Below are 21,019 nucleotides of genomic sequence, written 5' to 3'. Positions count from 1 at the left end.
CCACAAAGGAATGAATTTCAGGTAGACAACTATGCATATACGTGGTTAAATTGATGGGGAAATTCACTTAATTCTGAGTTGTTTATGAACGTATTAGAGCATTTGTTATCTGGCAGCTGGTCAAAAGATTATTAACAAGATAAAAGGTTCTATCCCTCTGCTAGGCCAGGACATCCCTAGAACTCTTTGCCTTGCCTGCCTACCTGCTCTGTAGACCATTCAGCTCAGTCATACCAGTTAGGCTGCCAGAACCTCAAGTTATGCTGTTATGGGACAACTTTAAGAGCTTTCAGGACAGGCACAACTTTAGATACTGCCACTGTGCTCCCTCACACAATCATTTCATTTTACTAAACTAACAGTATTGTGTCCCCAAGAACCCTGGTTAGAGATCGCACCTTCCCTCAGCTTACACCTAAGGATTCCATTACACTTATTTCTGTCTGACCATTCATCAGCTGGCCAGGAAACCCTTTATCTGGTTCCTGTGGGTCATAAGTATACCCTGAACATGTATAAGTACAACTGAGCACTTACTTGTATCATTTAGGACTTTAAAGTCTTGAAGAACAGGCATTTTTTTTTTACTTCCTTTTCCAACACAATGTGTTAAGTGCTAGGTGCACAACACCGCTCAAAACATTTAATTAGCATGGGTTACAGCTATGGCTAAGCTGTATAACCATGTGAAGTTCTCTTAAAAGTTTGGAGGCAACAGATGTTTCCGATTCCAACCTGTCAATTCAGTGGTCACAGAAGCAAAGGTAATTAGCATTATCTACTTCAGTAAGAGGTGCATTTGTCTTTCCACCACTTAAGCCAGATTTATAGCCAAGGGATCCTGCTGGGCCCACACCACAGAAAGGAGTTATGTATAAAGGACAGGACACTTTCTGTACTGCAACCCAACATGTGGGGAAGTGTGGAACAAAAGAAAAATGAGGAAATTAGCAACAGCACCTGTTAGTACAATTTAAGACCCCTTAAGTAGCTGTACTTCTTTACCCTTAAGACTTTCCCACTCTTTGAGGACTAACAAATGATTTGCAGTACAATGTGGTTGTTACATTTGATGTGTAGCACAAATGCATAAGTGACGAATCTTATTTCACTAATCAAGAGCTGTGAGTGAACTCACACCCACCCCCCACCCCAATTAGGAGGTTAGGGCTACAGAGACAGCAGTGAGGAGGCTTCAGTCTAAGTAAAACTCATAGTGCTGGTTACCAGCAGGCTTACTATACAAGCAGGTAAAAGGGGAAAACTGAGAGCATCAAAATAGAGAGGGAATCAAACACCAAGGAGCAGTCTGTTTGAACACAGCATAGCTTGCTATATTGTAATATTGGGATGTGTTATGCTTATTCAACATCTTTAACTCTGTCCATATTTAATTATGTTCTCTTGCCGGTCATAGCTCTATTTTCCCCAGTCACCTCCTCCTTCTCTCAACATGAAATGGCAGGCCATCAGTTGACTAGGAAAAATGACATGAAACTATTAAGTCACTGAAATCAGAGTCCAGATGTCCGGAACAGCTAGGGTGCCAACTCCAATGCTCTGCTGTGCTATTTAACCACTTCTCTACAGCTGGTGTTTGCTTAGTCTCTGTGACCTAATGGTCAACATTTTTGCTGGGGAGAGGTTCCTGGGACTCTTGACAGAATTCAAGGAATATGGTTAATGAGCACTACTTCTCTGTCCTCAGAGTTTTAGAGTGCTGCCCTCTGTCCCTGGGGCTGGAATGTTTGCATCAGGTGGCTTTTTGCCCCTTCAGTAGTAGAGCAATATGTAGAAAAGCAGTTGCCACCTTAGTTGCTTGTTGCTAGTTATGTTGATCCAGAAAAGGAGCCATACTCTAGGATGCTTGTGAGATCCTCTGGCACAAAATAGCTCAAGGCACCAAGGAATAGCACAGTAAAGAATTAAGATTTACATGAGCAGGCACCAATAAGAGATGAGCTTGCTTATTTGTTGAACAGAAGAGTTTTCCCAGAAAAGTCACTACAGCATCAGAGAACTGTGCCACCACGAGAGTACACTCTTTCCAGAACATTTTACAGTAAGTCAGTGTGATCTAAAGATTTCATGCTAAAAAGACAAAACTGATATCAAGCAATTTTTTTAATTAAAAAGGATAGCCATAAGTTTGGATTCTACCATATCCCGTAAAAGCTCTACTTTTGGGGGGTAAGGAGAACGGTGGCGATGCACAAAATTGACAGACTATTACTTGCTGTAAAACAATGGAAAGCAGACAACAATGAATTACAGAAGTTGAGTGATCGCTCCTGAGCAAGAAACGGAGACATATTAGCACACAGTCCACCCCTTTAAGATGGTAAACGCCATTCTGGATATCCTTAGGCAGCCGATTTCACTCTGTGATTTTTCAAATGCTTAGTCAAACTGTCGTAATTTTAAAAGCAGATCAGCAACTACCTGGAATTAATTGTGTCTAGTCTAAACCTCTCTAAAACAAGTTGGGTATTCAAACTCAAATACAGGCTAAAACGTTCATGATAAAGATAAAAGTTACAAACATTTTTCAAGAGTTTTGGTTAAAAGGAACAGCGCACTAATTTCTCTGCAAGTCCAATCCAGATTTTTTTTTTTTTTTTTTAAAGAGACTCTGCGGGGTTTACGGAAACTTTTTATTTGCTAATTTTTTCAGTAGAAGTTGAACCAATGTGGAAGGGACAAAACCAGAGCATCAATGTCGGAAAGCAGCAATATTTTTGATTCCTCTCCCCTCTTCCCCACCTCAAATACCTCACATACTAATGCAAAAACAAATAACAAAAAAGAAAAACAAAGCTTTAGAGGTATGTGCAACTGACAATGTATTCTGAAAATTTGTTTTCCCATTTCCTAATCAGTTTTTAAAAAACAATTCACAGCCCCCTTTAAAACTCCTTTTGTGAAAAGGAGCATCTGGTTTCCAGTTCTTTCTGAGTCCACATAACAAAGTGACTTGCTAGCAAAACTCACGTTAAGTCTGAAAAGGCGGATACCACAGATCTGACCTAGAGTCAAGATTCCTCCCTGCAGTTCCAGGTATCCTCTTCTTTCCACACTTCAGCATTAGCAGACAAGGATAAGCAACAATTGTTACCTCCAAGATCACCAAAGCCACCTTTCCAAAGGCACAAAATATTTTCAGGAGTTTTTAAAAAACCCCAAAATACCTGATGGTATAGCTCAGTAGAGTACTCGTGTACAGTTAAAGCATTAAAAGCATCAGCCTGTTTTATTTCGTGACAAGTTTATTGAACAGTATTCAAGACTTCATCTATATAAACAAAAATCTCTGCCGAATGAAGCCAAGGCAGTATTTGCTGGCACTGCTGTGGCCATATTGGCAATGAGTTATTTTATTGTGTTTGGTTTCTAAAGTTTGAACTACTACAGAACTGCCAGTAAAACAATTTAAATGTTTGCAAGAGTGGGAAATAATTTTTAAAAGTGACCACTGCCAGAAATTCTTTCCAGAAGATTTGACTAGCAGCAATTTTACATTTTCTTTACTCATTTTTAAAGTGTTCTTCAACTGATGAGTGGATTTATTTTTAAACACTTGACCCACACCTGTACACAATGACAGAATCCAATAAAAGGGACTTTGAGTTTGATTAAGGCTTTCGTGCATCCTTATTTTTATCTAAGGTATTTCCACCCAAAATGTATGTTTGCTTACTTCCATACACAGTCCTAGATGTTCATCCAGTGGGTTAAGACTGACCTAATTACACTGTTACCTCTCTGAAATTCTGAATAAAGTTTCCTAATGGAATTTCCACTATCAATGCTTTGACAACTTGGAGCACAAAGCTAGAAACTACATTTCACTTAACAGTGTTGCATTAAAAAAAAAGCCACTAATAATTATACATCCAAACTACAGTGGAAACACAGAACACACCTCCAAATTTTGCTTACGAACTGTTTCACTAAAGTTCAGGAAAAGTTTACAAGTTTGCTTATTTATAAAATACATTTTGTAGATTTCTCTAACCCTTTAAGCTAAAACAAAAACCAAGCAAACAAAAAAATGGGGGGTGGGGGGGGAAGGTTTAAACCTAATGGAAAAGTTTCTCTTCTATTAATGTCAGAGTCACCAAAAACAGGCAATAAAATTTACACATAAGATTGAAAATATCATGATAGTGTTTACAAATACACACCACTTTGAGCGAAGCTTTACAAATCCTTCATACCATACAAAGCAAATGAGAAAATAATGTAAATTTTCACCCCAAACCTAGTTCTTACGAGAAAATTTGCAGGTAAGAGAGGTAGGAATAGTTGCACAGAACATATTTTCAAGAATTTTTTAAAAAGTCAAACTCCAATGCCCAGAACAAGATGAACAGTATGCTTAGCAGTTAGCACTATGTTAATAAGTCTCAGATACACAAAAATCAAGTACCAGAGGGCAAAGCATTTAATTACATTTCACAACAAGAGAAGCACTGTTGTGATTCAACCAAATATGAAACACAATTCTCTCCAATTTCTACACAAACCACTATTTTCTTAATTTATTTAATTTGATGAACAATGAAATCAAGTTTTCCTTTTCAGCATTAATCTAAAACGTAGAAATAACAAAGTAGTTGCAATAAAGTATATGAAATATTTAATAAGAACGTACGAACACATAACCAAAATAAACTGGGAAAAAAGATAAAAAGACTTTCATCTTCAAACAACCCATTTTTCTAAAATGAAAATAGTCAGCTTTCCAATGGGGAAAATAATCTGCAGTTGAAATAAGACTCCCAAGCAGCGCTGAAGTTTTTTGCACTCTGTCTTTGGAATGAGAAATGATTACTTAACAGAAAACTTAAATTGAACAGCATATACAAACATCATATTGCTTTTTTAGTTGAGGAGGCAATATCTAGTGATCTGTCAAAGCAAATTTGTATTCGTGAATTAGCAAAAGACCCACAACACAGCCATTTCTTCTTTGAAAGTCTAAATAATCCTTTCCCTAAACAAAATATCCTGTACTGTCAATCCTCTAAGATTGTAGTGATGAAAAAGCTTTCCAAATCTTAGCACACAAATGAAACTGTTGCCACTCTTAACTCTAAATTACACGACGCTGTATTTCAGTGTTCCACTGAATTGCAACACCCAAAAGGCACTATTTTTCTTAAATAGAAAATATTTCTTTTAAAAGGCTGACCCCTTTGTAAGTAAATTGATTTGTAGGAAATGTTGGGGATGTTTCAAACCAAGACAGAGGCCCATGTAAAAGACAAAATTTGTTTTTCATGATATCTCACCAATCTCCCATTCCATGTTTATAATATAATGTGACACGTCTTTAGAGCATTTTAACTAAGAAGAAAAGTAACTATAAGTAGAGCCTTTTGTGGCAGTGAGCAGGACGTGGTAAGGGAAATGTTTTCGTGACAAGGACACTCACCAACCAGAACCCACGTGGTCCTTCTGCCTTAGTCCTGAATGCCAGAGTATGAAAGGGCAAGAAGCCTCAATTCTCTCCCCTCTGGCAGCTGCACTTGTACTCTGTATAAGGAATTTTTGTAACCAGGCTCCTGATCAAACAACTAGACCAAAAAGCCTCCAATTAACAGGATTAAATATATATTGACCTATGGACCAGCTTATGGATCTTTTATTCTGTTAACACTACTGCTAACAAAGCTAACAATTTCAACTACAATTTTAAAGACCTGTATATAATAATGCTTTCTTATGAATGGACCCTTTTTGTTTAGTTACAGGTCAAAATTTCACATAAATTTGGGACAGAAGGAAATTGCCAGAACATTAGTCCATCTTGGGCAAGACTTCAAATCAGGCATCTTAAACAATGACCATTAAAAGTGGTTTCTGGTTTTCGATGCCATCCAAACAACATGAACAATTTTTAAACTGACTAAACTAAAACTTGGCGGTCAAACCAAAAAGGCTCTGGTAGGTAGAGGACTCCATATTTTATTTTTGTGGCAAACGTCTTATTCCACACAGTTTTAAGTGTGACTGACATTAGAAATCAAAGTTCAAGGTTATAGCACAAACCAAGTGTGGAGTTTTATATTAGAAAAACATCAACAAAACAATTCTGCTCATTTACAAATGAGTCAATTAGGCAAATAAAGCAGCAACTTCAGAAGGACTGTCTATACAGCAAGAACCCTCAAGAAGCAATAAAGGTACATACAGTGAATCTGTATACAGAGATTTTATTCAATTTTAAAAGAAAATGAGGACTTTAGACAAAGCTTTGACCCTATAACAAAGCAAATCTGTCCAGCTTTAAACCAAATTCCAAGAGTAGCCAGCTTCTATTTTTCAGCAGCTGGCAAGAGCACCCTCAATGAGCTCTATTGACATTTCTATTTTCTTCATCCCATATGGTATAAAACAAAACCAATCTAGACTCCTGGATAAGCTTTATGTGGTCATTTGAGTTTTACAAATGGTTTCTCTAATAGTATGCCAAAATCATTTTTGTGTTCTCTCCGGACAGCTTTACTGTAACATACAGCAATGTTTATCCTGGTAGTGAGTCTTCTGTAAACAGTCAACCAATGCTCTATGTTATGGAAACCAATCTATATGCAATTGAAACAATCCACAGGCTCTAACCTGGAAACACTAGGAAAACAATCTGAATGCATTAATCACAGCACTATGAAGACTATATCTACCCTATGAAGAATTGATGTGAACAGCTACCCTAATACGAGTTTTACTTTCCTAGAGCCAATAGGTCTGTCATTTAAGTCAATGACAGCAGCTGTGGCTTCATCCCGAGATTCGAAAGCCACCATAGCTTCACCTGTGGGCATACCTTTTTCATTGTATTTTAAACACACTGAGCCTGGGATCACTTGATAGCCATAAAAGAAATCTAAAATCTCATCAATAGACACAGTGAAGGGCATGTTCTGTACTTTAATTACTGTTGGTCCTGGTTTTCCAGAACTAGATCCAAAGCCAGGAGGACCACCAACATGGACTGGGCCTGGGCCAGGGCCAGGGCCAGGGCCAGGGCCAAAGGCTGGAGGCCCACTCAAATGCCCAGGGGCACTTCCAAGGCCAGGAGGGCCGCTTCCAAAGCCAGGGGGACCACCTAAGCTACCAGGGCCATTTCCAAAATTCTGAGGGCCCCCTCCAAATCCTGGTCCACTTAAATTATTTGGTCCACCTCCAAAACCTGGAACATCCAGTCCTAGACCAGGCAAACCACTATTTCCAACTGAAGGCATTCCAGGCCTAGCATCACCAAAGGCCCCTCCTAATCCTGGAGGAGGGAGTGGTGGTCCAAAGGCATTTGACCCACCAAAATTACCAGGAAAGTTAAATGGAGGCCCATTGTTGGCCTCCTTAGATCCTACAGTCAAGAAGGCATGCTCTTCACCTCCTGCACTAGGCATTCCTGCACTGGGTATTCCCACACCGGGCATTCCGGCACCGGGCATTCCTGCAGCAGGTATTCCTGCATTGGGCATTCCTGCATTGTGCATTCCCGCATTGTGCATTCCCGCATTGGGCATTCCCGCATTGGGCAGTCCCGCACTGGGCATTCCCACGCTGGGAATTCCTGGAACTGCGGGATTACCTGGCACAGGCATCTTTAACCCCTTTTTTCCTTGGGCAGGAGGATTTTTCTCAATCTCTCTCATATCTTCTAGAGTAACTACATGAACAAAAGCTTCTCTCCCATTAAGTTTTTTACGGTGTAAGCGTTCAGACTTACGTGCATCATCTTCATTTTTAAATTGAACCAATGCCTGTCCTAGACCTTGCCCATTGTTATCAACAAGAACATGTACAGCATTTTCATCCACTGGGATTCCTTCTAGGAATTGGAGAACATCCATCTTGGTAATGCTGAAGGGAATATTTGTTATATGCGCACAGACTTTGGCAGAGGTGACATCCCCCTCCGGATTTATCATCATTTCCCTCTGATCGTAGCTGAAGTTCTGCAATCTTTTTCGAATCATATCTATCTTTTCTAGCATACCTTTCTTGGTAATTGGATGAACTTGAATAAAGCGATTGCCCATGTATTGTTTATGACGACACAGAGCAGCCTTATAGTCAGCCTCATTCCTGAACTCTACGAAGCCTTCACCCGTTGCTTTCCCATTGGGTCCATAAGCAATATAAATACTATCTTCCACAATATCCAACTTTTTAAAAAAATCAATGACATGTTTGTTTTCTGCTTCAAAGGGTAGCCCTTTCAAGTAAACACAAAAACCAGCCTCGTGTGGTGATCTTGACCTTGACCTTTTCTGCCCACTGGGCGATTTTGACCTGGGAAGTGCCTGAGGAGGGGGATGGGTTTGTCCAGAAGGTCCTATACTTTGCTTAAAAGTGATATGGCCTCCAGCAGCTACCCACTGTCTCTCTGTGGCAGGACTAACTTCCACATAGCGTTGAATCATCAGCATTCTGTTTCGCTTCAAAGCTTCAAATGTATCTTGAGGGGAGAGAAACTTAACCAATCCATTCCCATTATTTCGACCTACATGATCTTTCAACAAATGCACTGCATCAACACGGAGCCCATGGAAAAAATCTCTGACATCATTTTCCATTGCAGAAAAGGGCATTCCATGCACACTGACATACAGATCATCAGGGTTGATGGGAAGTGGTTTCACACTGCTTTGAGAGTTCATCTGGATAGGGTTAACAGGATTCAATGGACCCAGAAACACAGGGTTCAGGTTATTGTTCAGATTCATAGGTGCTCCAGAGCCATTCATTCCAGCAGGTAGAGGTGCCACAGGAGGCGGGTTCAAGGGTGGCATGCCTGACATGGGTGGCAGTGGGGTCATGGGTGGCACAGAAGGGACTGGGGGTATTGGGGGCACAGGAGGCACAGGAGGCAATGTAGGTACCGGGGGAGGAACTGGTATTGGAGGAATGGACGGCATTGGCGGCAAAGACGGCATCGCTGGGATTGGAGGAATTGGTGGAGGTGGGACTGTGTTCATTGGAGAGGCTGTGCTCGGAATGGTTGAGCTAAACGTTGGGCTCCCAAAGGAGGCCCCCATATTTGGAGGAGCCGTTCCTATGCTGGCTGTGGAAAATGTCTGTACGTTTTTGTTGCTTTCATGAACAGAAGTGGCGGCAGTAACTACACTGGGTGAGGGATTATTAAAGTTGGGTACTGTCGTAGGCAAGTTTACCCTGCCACTCATTCCTGAACTAGGTGGAGGTCCTGATCTACTAGCATTTGCTGGTGGTATATCTAAGTTGGCAGTTTCAAAACGCCTACGACTCAGTTCAATCATATTCTGCATTTCCGTTTTACTACTCAACAATAGTGTTACTTTTGACCCTTTAATTGTACCACCTGTGCGCATCATACCAAGCCTTGCATCTTCATCAGTGGCAAAAACGATGAAAGCCTCACCCAGTTCACCCCCTACAATATGCACGCCCCCATCAGGGATGGTCAATCCAGAGAAGAAGTGGCGAATGTCCATGGTCCCCGCCACAATTGGGAGACCTTGCAAACGGATGACCACAGCCATGCTGCGCTGAAACCACACACACCTGCAGATGAGAAAAGGCAACGGCCAGGTCAGACTCCTGTTTATCACACCAAGTTTTCAGCTACAAGAATGACCATCTACCGTATTAGGCCCTCAAGTATTCCCTCAAACTATCACAAGCAATGTCATTTTTAAAATTTGGATATTCTAAACACTGAATGTTATATGCCATTTACAATGTAAAACCCAATTTCAACATCCAAAAGGCATTAATTCTGAAAACACTTAGAAGTTCAGCCCCAAGACTCAAAAATTTCAGGAAAAAAACCACCATAGGACAAGAAAATCACCAATTATATCATCATTCAGACCACTAATTATTCAATAAGATTTAAAAGAAATGTGTAAGTCAAATCAGGAAACAAAGTTTAACAATCTACAGGGGAAAAGATACAAAGGATGAATCAAAGTTAATATTTAAAACTGGCTCAGCATCTTCCTTATAAACTTTTGACAACTTTGTAGAATTATTGGTATCATTTTATATGGCTTAATCTCAAAACAACAGAAACAAAGCGGGAATAATAATGAATTTCAAATAATACTTAACACTAAAGCAGATTCAAGTCTCAAATGAGAACTGATTTCATATTTCATCCTAGGATGAAACCACTTTATTTATTAAAGAAACAGCTTTATTTATTAAAGAAAATGACATATGGAATTACATATTACATATAAGGTTAATACGTACTAAGTATCCAGAAGAAATACTGAGTAAGACAGCCAAAATATTAGTTACCTGTAGTCATCACTCCAAAAAGTAGAACCTGGTTACAGTGCCATTCACCATGGCTATTTTAATTAAAACCCAGGTCCAAAGACTCATTCTCAAGCCCTCCATTTAATAAAAAGTCTTGTTTATCCCACAGGGGAGGGCTGATAATGAAAAAGAGGGATTGTTTATTTTTGAACTAGTGTATGAACTTTATTCAGTGGTTGTGACCCAACATAACTCCTGTGGAATTTCTGGGTACTCACTAATCTCTGTAGATAATGTCCATTTTGATATAATCAAAAAAGAAAAGTTTCTCCCAGACTTAAATAAAATTTCAGTATTTCAATTTATATGGTTTCTAAGAGTAAATGGAAAAGCAGCCATGTATAAAGTAATCCAAAACAAACTCTTGCGACTGAAAAAAATATTAATTTGAAATTTATATGGTCAACAAAGGGTGTTTTCCAAGCCATTTTTAAAATCAACTTTTAAATATAAACCTATATTAAACTGGCTCTGTGATCTTAGGAAAATTATAAATTATTTGAGCTTTGGTTTCATCACTTCTCAAATGAGAACACTAGAAGAGCAAAGTTTCCTGCTCCAAGCGCTAAGAATTCTGTTAACTCCATGAAAGCAGTTTTTCAATGTCAAATATTACATGAATACTAATTTAAGGCAACAAAATCTGCAATTATATCTCAATATTACAATTGCTGCACACAAAAGAGAAATATATTGTTTGGCTTTTACACTTTTCTCACACACACATACACAAAAACAAAAGCCACCTTCAAACTTAATCCAGAAAGATGGACTGGCAAACAGAAAACGAGACCATATAAAACATTAGAAATTTGGGAAGGGGCAGGGGGAAGCTTTTCATTTTGGGTCTGCAAGCGTCAACAAGAAAAATTAATACTAAAAACGTCACACCAACAGACTCTTTTGCCCTTATTTACTATTTAGCAATCTTTAAGAAGTTCATCAAGAAGGTTCCGATTCATTAAATCAAATTCTCACTCTTTACTAACTCTAGAATATTGGCTGTACGCAAAGATGAGATAGCATTCCGTTCAACTTCAAAAATCACTTAATCACTAATTGGGGGAAACATCATGGGTAATCTAGATCCCCAAAACTTGAGAAAGAGAGAGAGAGAGATGTTAGTTTGCATTAGGACAATAAAATGGAAATTTGATATGGTCCCAAGAATTAAGCACAGGGCTAAAGTGACATACACAATTAAGTCTTCAAACCATCTGCAGCTGAGGGAAGGGATTTAGTGAAAGTCTGTACAAGGTACATGTGAAAACATGATATTGAAAGTCTGCCCAGATTACCATCTACAAAAGGGCTGAATAAACCAAAGCAGTGCACAAGATTTATTCATGAAGTCATCTAAACAGGAAAAGTTTTTAGGTTCTCAAAAACGTGAAGTAAGATCTGCTATTCTGCTACAAAGTACCTGTTTGACAGATGAGTCATTTCAACCTATCTTGCTTGAGCCTATCTTAGTTATTTAACAAGAAGTTAGATTCCAATCACTAAGGTTCCACCTAAAGTCAATTTGTACTCTAAAACATGACCCATTTTCTATACCTATTCCGCAAAGGAATATTAAAAAACCGTACCAATAACAAGCACCCATATTTGTAGTTAGTCTAGAATGCTACTGAGGGAAAAAAACAGCTACTTACTGCCTAATAATCAGGAACTCAGCAGGAGAAATGCATCCATAGAAAACTGACTCCCAAAGGAAGCAACAACTGTTCAAGACACCCAGTCCACCCCTCTCCCATCCCTCAAATAAGCTTATTACAAACAAAAAACCACAATTTAGTTATTACACATATTTTCATGTTATTTAATAAGCTATCTCAATTTATTTTGTATAAAAATAAACCCTCTATTCAAAATCTCTTACCTGATAAAACAAGAGATGTATTTTCTTAACAAGAAGTAGAGGCCAAGTCAATCCTGTGGGCAACCAATTAAAACCAACTTTTAGACTGCAATAGAGAATAAATGGAGGCAAAAATCAATGCAGGAAACACAAAACACGCACAGGCCACACTGAACTGTATATTAAAGGGCGAGTCTGAAACCACCGGAGTACATCATTACAATGTATTAGGAAAAAAAAAAAAAAAGACATGTACCAAAATCCCACACGTTTATTATTTGGTATTGCTTTCAAATTGCTTTCTCTCAAAGCATTATATATTTACATACATCAAGAATGTGTCACAAATTAGCCCAAGAAAGAATCAATCAAAAACTGAAAGTCATAAAGATCAGCTTCACAGCTGGTAATTGCTTTAATCACTTGATGATTAAACCAGTCCAGAAAATTCCATAACACAAGTCCAACGGCGACCTATTTCCTCAGGTTCCCACCAAATTTTTGATGAAAAAGCACAAGTTCACATAGCAACAGTTCCTGGACAAATTAAGTCATCAATCAAGGATATTCATGGAAATTACTGCAATTACTCTTTCAACATATTTTCCTTTGCACCAAAATAGCAATTGAACAACAAAAAAAACATAAGTGAAGTGAAAGGTCTGGCCTATAAGGACTAATTCCTGGTTAAAACCACAAGAGTTCAATATATTAAGGAAGAGTGCTTTTTCTTCTAACACCAAAATGGTTCCAAGAAACTTGTTAAAAAAAAAAAAAAAATGTCCGGCATATTAAGAGTCCTTCCAAAGTAAAAACAGGTCACTCATCTTTCACTGGAATTTCTCCCAAACTAGTGAAGTTATGAACAATTCACAAGCAATTTATATGACCAAATGATTAGACAACTATATTCAAAAGAGTAGAAGAAAACTGTCACTGTTAGGTATAAGATTACCCATAGACGCCTACTTAGAATGATGATGCTTATTTTTAACTATCTTTCAAGATCAAGATACCACCATTGAGCTTAATATTCATCACCAGAAAGACATATTCAAACGTTTTAGCATTACTCCAAACTTTTTCTAAAGAACAAGCTAAACATCACCTAGACAACCACTCAAATTACTAAAGAACAGGGAGATTGTTTTGCCACAAAAAGCTATGCTGTATGTCATAAGCAACACCTTCAGAAGCCCAGAGCATTGTGTTAATCTTTTAAATGTTGTACAATCGATCTTAATTAAATCTAGAATTTTAAGTCTTCATTTAAAAACAAGCCACATCTAGTAGTTTATCTAACGGGTCACAAAGGGAAACGTTAAACAGAAAAAAGCTTGCTTTACATAAAGTTTACACTCAACAAGGAAGAGCATGAATTATTGCAATATTTTTTTTTCTAAATGTACAAGTTTGACTCTATGAGCCTCAGAATCAGGGAATTTTTTAGTTAAGCACTTGTGATGACTTCTACTGAAGATTCCAATTCAAAAGGTCTCGTGTGGGGCCAGGACGCATGGACTGAAGGTAAGGGAAACAGGTTCCTCAGTCCCTTTCCTTCCAGATCCAAGACGGTACCATATGTCCACTGGAGAGGAACAAGTTCGGGGTCAGCCAGTTAAGCCCAAAGAGAACATTCTAGGTCTACTCCCAAAAATGTTTACAGGGTTGCCAGAAATTACTAAACAAGGAGAAAAGCTGAAAGGCCCAGCTGAATTCAGCAAATCCCTAGTTCAACTCATTCAATTTAAAGTACAAAATCAATCTAGGCATAAATTTGTTAATCTTTTCTATTTCAGCACAAGGGAAGCTACATCTCACCCCATGCCAAAGGAAAGTACACAGAAAGCTCAGGCTAGCAGCCAGAACTTCACAACTCTTTGTGTTATAGCTCTTCCTTCCAATAGAAATTGAGAACTCAAACACTTTTGTTTTCAACACCTCACTTTGAAAGGGGCACAATAATTTAATAGAAGTATCACTATTTTCCAGGAACCTACTTATTCCTGTGTTCTAAATGTCAGCCAGCAACTGAATGTAGGATACCAGTCACTCCAGTCACTCCAGTGACCTTTAAAAATTCACTCCAGTCACCTTTAAACTTTGGTGAATTTTAGAAAGATAAGACTGAAACAATTCTAAGCAACAAAACACCTAAAATACATGTTTTACCTATTCAGAGAGCATAATGGAAAGAGAAAATGGGCTTGATTTGCCATTAAATCCATTGATGTATTTCAGAAGATCTAAGACAAGAAGCTTTAGTATACTTTTGCACTTTATCTTGAGAATTAAGCCACAGTGGCTTTCTTACAAATTCCAGATATATGCACAATTACAAATATCTACTACAAAAGTTTAGCATATTATTATGACAAGACAGATTTTCTTAAATACTAGCCATTCCAAAAACTTGGAATTTCAGGATAAAATGTCTGACAACAATCCTCTTTACCAGGAAGCCAAGGCAAAAATCAGAACTTGACCATTTCCACTCTTCATTTGGTAATAAACATCCAAAAGTGAATTTTAACTTTGTTCAATAGTAAGTCTTTGATCAACAAGAACCAGGGTACAGCAGACCTAAGTTCTTCAGATTCAAAAGAAACAAAAATCACCCTTCAAATATTCACCACAGAGATGAGCAACAGAGAACCAATCATAATGGGCACAATGCTACAAGCAGCATAATCACATTATGGTATGCATTATGGAAAAAAACACAGCTTCATCAACTTGATTTTGTCCCCATCCCCAAATGGATCACATTTCAGGTTCTGGGACCATTCTTAATAAAACAATTCTTCTGACACTGAGGGAGATATAAACCTTTGATAGCATGTTACTCAACTTTCCCATTAACCTCCAGTCAGTACTCAAAGGCAGCAGATCAAAAGACATTTCTAAATAAGATATTTATTCTCTTGCCAAAAACACTACAATATTAAGTTATTTTTCAATCCCCCCAAATGCCAACAAAAATGTTCATTATCTTACTTGCTTTAAACTTCAAAGAAACAATATTTCTTCTACTCTAGCCAACCACATTCACCCTCACTACTGGTTTTAAGGCTTTAAACTTAATGAACTAAACTCTATGCAAACCAAAATGTATATGTGTGGTGGTAGTAAAATCTGACAAAACTAAAGACTGAGTGATTTTTCTTAGTTGACCTAAAACACTTAACAATATTCACTTATTCACAAATATTTATCAAGCACTTATGGGCCAGGCAGAAGATTACAGAAATGGATGACAGTCCCTGCATTTTAGGGAGGGATATCTAAAAACATCTTTTGTGCAACGGTTACTGACAGAAGTTCTTCCTACCTCATCTACAGAAGAAAATATTCAACTGAAATGATGGAGTGACTATCTACGAAATGGAATAAAAACAGTATGAACGTTGTCAGTGGATTTCAGCACCTGGAACACACTGGCCCACAAAATCAACTTTCATATCTACAAATTGTACCAACAACCCCCAAACTCATGCAAAAATCAAGTCATTTGGTATGTCAAAGAAAGTGAAAGAAGCCTGAAGTTTTCTGGTATTAGCACATAACAGTATGTTCCAAGTAACTACCACGATGGTTTCTAAAGCTTCACATTTTTCACCTAACAGATATGAACATAAGAAAAATTGAAATTATGCATCACAATCCATAAACAAAATAATCAATATATAATCAAGCATATAAATGATATAAAAATGCATTCCCTGCATCATTATTTTTCCAGTAATAATACTAAGCACATCCTCAACTTTTATATAAACACGCCAAACATTTTTCTGCAAATATTAATTACCATAAATTTTTTTAACCACCTGTAACAGTTCTTCCCAATTGTTTTAATATTCTTGGAAAATGCCTGAGCACAATTTCCTTCCACTAAATCCAGAATCCTCCACGCTATCAAAACTACCAAATTTCAAAAACAAATACAACCAGTCTTGTATATTTCTATAATTAAAAAACAAAATCCAACAGGAACGGCCTATACGTCCAGACTTCTAGGATTTTTTTTTTCAACTGCAAAGGCTCTGAAATGCATTAACAATGTAAACTAGATAACAAACTCCAAGGCAATTCATGTTGCTAATACTGCATTTTACAAAAATTATATCATTTACAACCATTCAAGCAAGAAGCTCTAAGAAATACTCGTCACAAGTCTCTCCTTCAACAAAACCTTCAGTTGCAATCATTTTTGTTAGTAGCTTATATTGACTGGCATCACCCCAGTCTTGAATAATATAAAATGGTTCCTGCGAACTATCCCAATTTACGTTAGGTCATCTCTGGGAATCCGGAGTCAAGGAGGGTTTTAGGGTCCAGAAACCTCTCTTACGGAGCCTACTATTTTCAGTATACAACTCTCGGCAGGTTCAGGGCTGAATAACCTAAAGTAACCCTCACCGGAGCTCAAATTTTTCACTATAAAGCACACATTGGAAGCACACATACAGTCCATGCACTTACAATCTACCAGCTAAGCCTCCTGCACTAGTGACCATCCCCGTCATTAACCTGCAGATTCTCAAAGCCCCTCGCACCCACTTCACGTGGCCGCAAACTACCACCTCCAGCCTTCAAACGAGAAACTCAGTTCACTCTCCATCAAAATCACCCAGCCTCCACGTCCCATTGGACCTCCTCCTTCTTCGATGCTGGAGGCTCTCTCCCAAGGGACGCGTAAAGGTGATGCTCTTACCAGCCCCCTCCCTACTCGGGGACCAAGAGGCCCGGAGGCGGACTCACCCCACGCTACCGGGGCCGACTTCTCAAATTAACGACACCCCGGAGGGTAAGCCCCGCCCCAACGCTGGGCTCTGGAAGCTTTTCACTGCAACCGCCTCCACCTTCAGGCCAAGAAGGCGGCCAATTCCGACTTCCTTCCTACACTCACGGGAGAGCACCGACTACAGCTCCCTCCCTCCAGGTGTGTCCAGATTGTAGTCCCCTTTTTCTGGTAGGCCACCGGGGCCTCCTTTCCACTTCCGGTGGAGGGAGTGTCCTCACTACGATTATCTCCTCACTTCGGGACACAGTTATAACCTCTGCCCCACGTGGGGGCATAGAGAATCTTGCTCATTCGGGATGTACTGTGTTTTCACTGCAGTTCCCGTTCGTTCGCAGGCCGCTGGGCCGCCCAGTTCTGGCCTCCTCCCTCTCAGACCACGGGGGCGTCCTCGCTACGGCCTCGTCCCCTCTTCCGTAGGCAGGCTCCTCCTCTCTTGTGTCCTACTTGCAACCTCTCCGGACCAAGAGGCACAAGCGGCGCCCCAGGCCCCCCGCAGCCATGCCCCGACCCTTCAGCGTAGGGCGCTCGCTGCGGCGGGCTCCGAGGCCTCCGAAGGCCCCGCCCCGGGCCACCAAGGGGCGGCTCGAGCCCCGCACAGCCCCGCCCGTTCTGGGGCTGCGGGAGTCTTACCGGGGAGAGCTGCGCGGCACCCGAACCCAGACCCGAGTTACCCCCCGCGCGAGTGCCTCCGCCCCGCGGTCGGTAGCCCCAGCCCGAACGGCTTCCCGGAGCCCAGGGCAGCCACCACCTCTTTCGCCGCTTCACAAGATGGCCGCCAGCCCGCTCAGCAGCTCCCCGTTCCAGAAAGGGCGGGATGGAATGGTTGACGTCACGGGGCGGGGTGGGGCGGTGCAAGCGCGCGGAGGTTCTCGGGTAGCTCCCGGAAGTTGCCCGTGTTTGTGGCAGAGGAGCTCGGCGACTTTTGCTTGGTAGCTCCGCCTTAAGGGAGTGAAGCCGCTGTTGGGATCCGAACAGTATCTGGCGCTGGGCTCCGTGCAATTGCTTCACTTCTTCGAGCCTCTGCGAAAGGAGGGAAATACTGCCTACCTCGCAGAATTGTATTGAGGATTAAATGGACCACAAAATGGTGCCTAGTTCTACTGATGATGCCCTGACAGAAGAACCAAAATCTGATTCTTTTTTTCCCATTAAAAAATTTCAATCCAGGACTTCCCTGGTGGGGCATTGGTTAAGAATCCGCCCGCCAATTCAGGGGACACGGGTTCGATCCCTGGTCCGGGAAGATCCCACATGCTGAGGAGCAACTAAGCCTGTGTGCCACAACTACTTTGTACCCTCACTTCTGGCTCAGTAAATTCCTTTTTTTTCCTTTTTTTTTTTTTTTGCCGCACCACGGCATGCAGGGTCTTAGTTCCCCCACCAGGGATCGAACCCCTGCCCCCTGCAGTGGAAGCGCGGAGTCCTAACCACTGGACTGCCAGGGAAGTCCCTGGCTCAGTAAATTCTTTTACTGCCCGCGTTGCCATCCCCATCGCCACACTCCGCGGCATTTTGGTGGCGGGTAGGGTGCTCTCTCTGCCCTTTCCGATCCGTCTTCCACCACGTAGCGATCAGCCTACTGACTCCAGGCAATTGAAGGTCCCCCGCCGGGGCTACTTCTCGGCGGGAGGTGAAGGCCTGCGGGACGGGACTCCGACTCGCTGTCGACCTAAGGGGTACGTTCTGGAAACGGTCTTTTCGCCTCTTCAACACTGCCTATGGTCTGAGGTCCCTGGAGACCGGGGATTAAAGCGTCCTGGCCGAGGCGACTCTTCTGAAGACCTAAAACCCGGTCCCATACTGAGCGACCATTCCTGCCCGATGGGGTGGCAGTGTCCTTTGGCCCTAGCCTTGGGACTCCTCACTTCCAACGGCTGGCGCAGTCGGCAGCGGCAGCTCGTTGGGGCGAATCCAGGCACGCTGTGAGATCCCCTTTCTCTTTCCATCCTCCCTTGACGACCGTCCATCCTGATCCGCCAACATCTCCAGGTACTTCAAACGAGTCGCCACAAAACCAGTGAGTTTCCCCCTCTGGGTTGGCCCGAGACCCGCTTCCCTTCCTGGTCTTGGGGTGATCGGCCGGGCGTCAGGAGGCCTCTGTCAGACAGAGCGCGCCTTAAGAGGGCCTGTATTCGGGGGATACCCCAGTCTAGAGCGCAACCTCAGGTCCCTCGCGGACAGGGCAGAGGCCTGTTTCCCTCTAGGGATGCCTTTTGTTGTTTGTTTGGTTTTGTTTTGTTATTATTTATTTATTTATTTATTTGGTTGTGCCGGGTCTTAGTTGCAGCAGGCAGGCTTCTTAGTTGCGGCTCGCTGGCTCCTTAGTGGTAGCACTTGGGCTCCTTAGTTGCCGCTGGAACCTGGGTCCCCGGCATTGGGAGCACAGAGTCTTATCCACTGCCCTACCGGGAAGTCTCTAGAGATGCCTTTTCGGTAGACGCTGTGCCTGGTTAAGGTCCAATATGGGTCTAACACCCTCTATTCTTGCTGACTCACCTTTGGGATGTATTCTTAAAAACTGGACTTGGAAGTTCCCTGGCAGTCCAGTGGTTAGTACTTCGCACTTTCACTGCTGTGGCCCCGGGTTCAATCCCTGGTCTGGGAACAAAGATCCCAAAAGCCTCCCACAAGCCGCACAGTGTGGCCAAAAAAAAAAAAATTGGACTAAATTTGATTTCCAAACTCTCTCCAACATTTGGTTCCGGATCAGGAGGTCTGGCCTCTCAACAGGTCCCTAAACTATAACACCATCCTGCAGCTTGATCTCTTTTGTCGAAACTTGGTAAGGACTCTGAGGTCCCCTACATTCCAGCCTTCATGGCCCTGTCACAAAACCCCAAATTACAACAAACCTGTCGCATATGCCTCTCCAAATTCTGCCCTCCAAGCCTGACACCGATATTCTCCAACATCTCTCCTTTAGTCTCCCACGCACTCCTCTTAACCCGCTCCCCCTCCTACCGCTCCTCCTCCCTATCCCGACACCCTCTCACCTTCCCACCCCCGTTCAGGTGCCTCATATCTGAACACCCTCAACCCCCTGAAAATCTTTTGCCTCTCCATGAGGTGGCCAATGGAGAAAAGGGCACTATTCAAGTTCACGTCCCCTTGTCTATGTCTGACTTGTCACAAATCAAAACTAAATTGGGATCTTTTAGTCAGGACCCCACCAATTTTATTCAGGAATTCAGAGGAACTCATGGTGGCTTTCGATCTGACCTGACAGGACATCTATGTCGTCTTGACCACCTGTTGTACCCTAGAGGAAAAGTCCCATATTTGGTCCCTAGGGTGGGCTTGGGCAGATGAAGCACATGCCTGCACCCCTGACAATGCCCATCCACCTGGGGCTGTCCCTGACACAGAACCAAATTGGACATATCAGGCCACCGACACAGGGCCTACATGAGGACGAGGCTGCTGAGATTACATGATTACCTGCCTAATTGAGGGGATGAAAAAGGCTGTCATCAAGCCAGTAACTTACAACAAACTTCATGAAATAACCCAGGACTTCTCTGAAAACCCTACCTTATTTCAAGCCCGCTTAGCCGAAACTATGCATAAATACACAAACCTAAACCCTAAGAGTCCAGAGGGACTAGCTATTCTGGCTGTTCACTTTACCAGCCAAGCTTCACCTGATATCAGACGCAACTCCAAAAACTTGAACAGGGACCCCAAATTTCCTTTGCTGTCCTATTAGATACGGCCTTCAAGGTCTTTAATAACCAGGAGGACGCCTCGAGAGCCCAGAGGGCTAAACGGGAAGATGAAAGAGGTAAACAAACGGCAGGCCCAATATATGGCAACCGCAATTGTTAGCTTGCTGTCCATTTCGGGCACCCCCATGGCTTGTCCCAGCCAACCAAAGGGGACAGCCGCCCTGGCCCATTCCTGCTTCCACTGCAGCCAACCAGGGCTCTTCAGTTGGGAATGTTCCAAGCCTCCAGGGCCTTGTCTCAACTGCAAGCAACGTGGCCACTGGAAACGGGACTGTCCCTCTCTCCCTCAAGGGGGAGGGCCATCCCCCA

General features: G+C 41.7%; 1 protein-coding gene across 16 annotated transcripts in view; it reads right to left on the bottom strand.

Annotated features, from left to right (window-relative positions):
- The window catches only part of LOC133102872 (copine-1), a 37,822-nt gene extending 20,033 nt beyond the window's left edge, over positions 1-17,789 (bottom strand). For 2 of the 16 annotated variants that reach the window (XM_061207973.1, XM_061207980.1), the window contains exons 1-2: positions 17,616-17,774; positions 12,200-12,284 (exon numbers count right to left, since the gene is read on the bottom strand). Coding sequence is in view for 6 of the 16 variants with exons in the window: in XM_061207969.1 (XP_061063952.1) it covers positions 6,711-9,533 (2,823 nt within the window). In the remaining 10 variants the exon portion in view is untranslated. Of the gene's footprint in view, positions 1-6,198; positions 9,556-12,199; positions 12,285-16,942; positions 17,038-17,615 lie in introns of those variants that run through there. The other 14 variants (XM_061207972.1, XM_061207969.1, XM_061207970.1 and 11 more) reach the window with 14 other exon arrangements.
- Positions 17,790-21,019: the final 3,230 nt, after the last annotated feature.

This window comes from Eubalaena glacialis, chromosome 13 (assembly GCF_028564815.1).
Source record: "Eubalaena glacialis isolate mEubGla1 chromosome 13, mEubGla1.1.hap2.+ XY, whole genome shotgun sequence".
NCBI lineage: Eukaryota > Metazoa > Chordata > Mammalia > Artiodactyla > Balaenidae > Eubalaena > Eubalaena glacialis.
The sequence above is the reverse complement of the archived record's forward strand: the minus strand, read 5'-3'. Positions and strand labels throughout refer to the sequence as shown.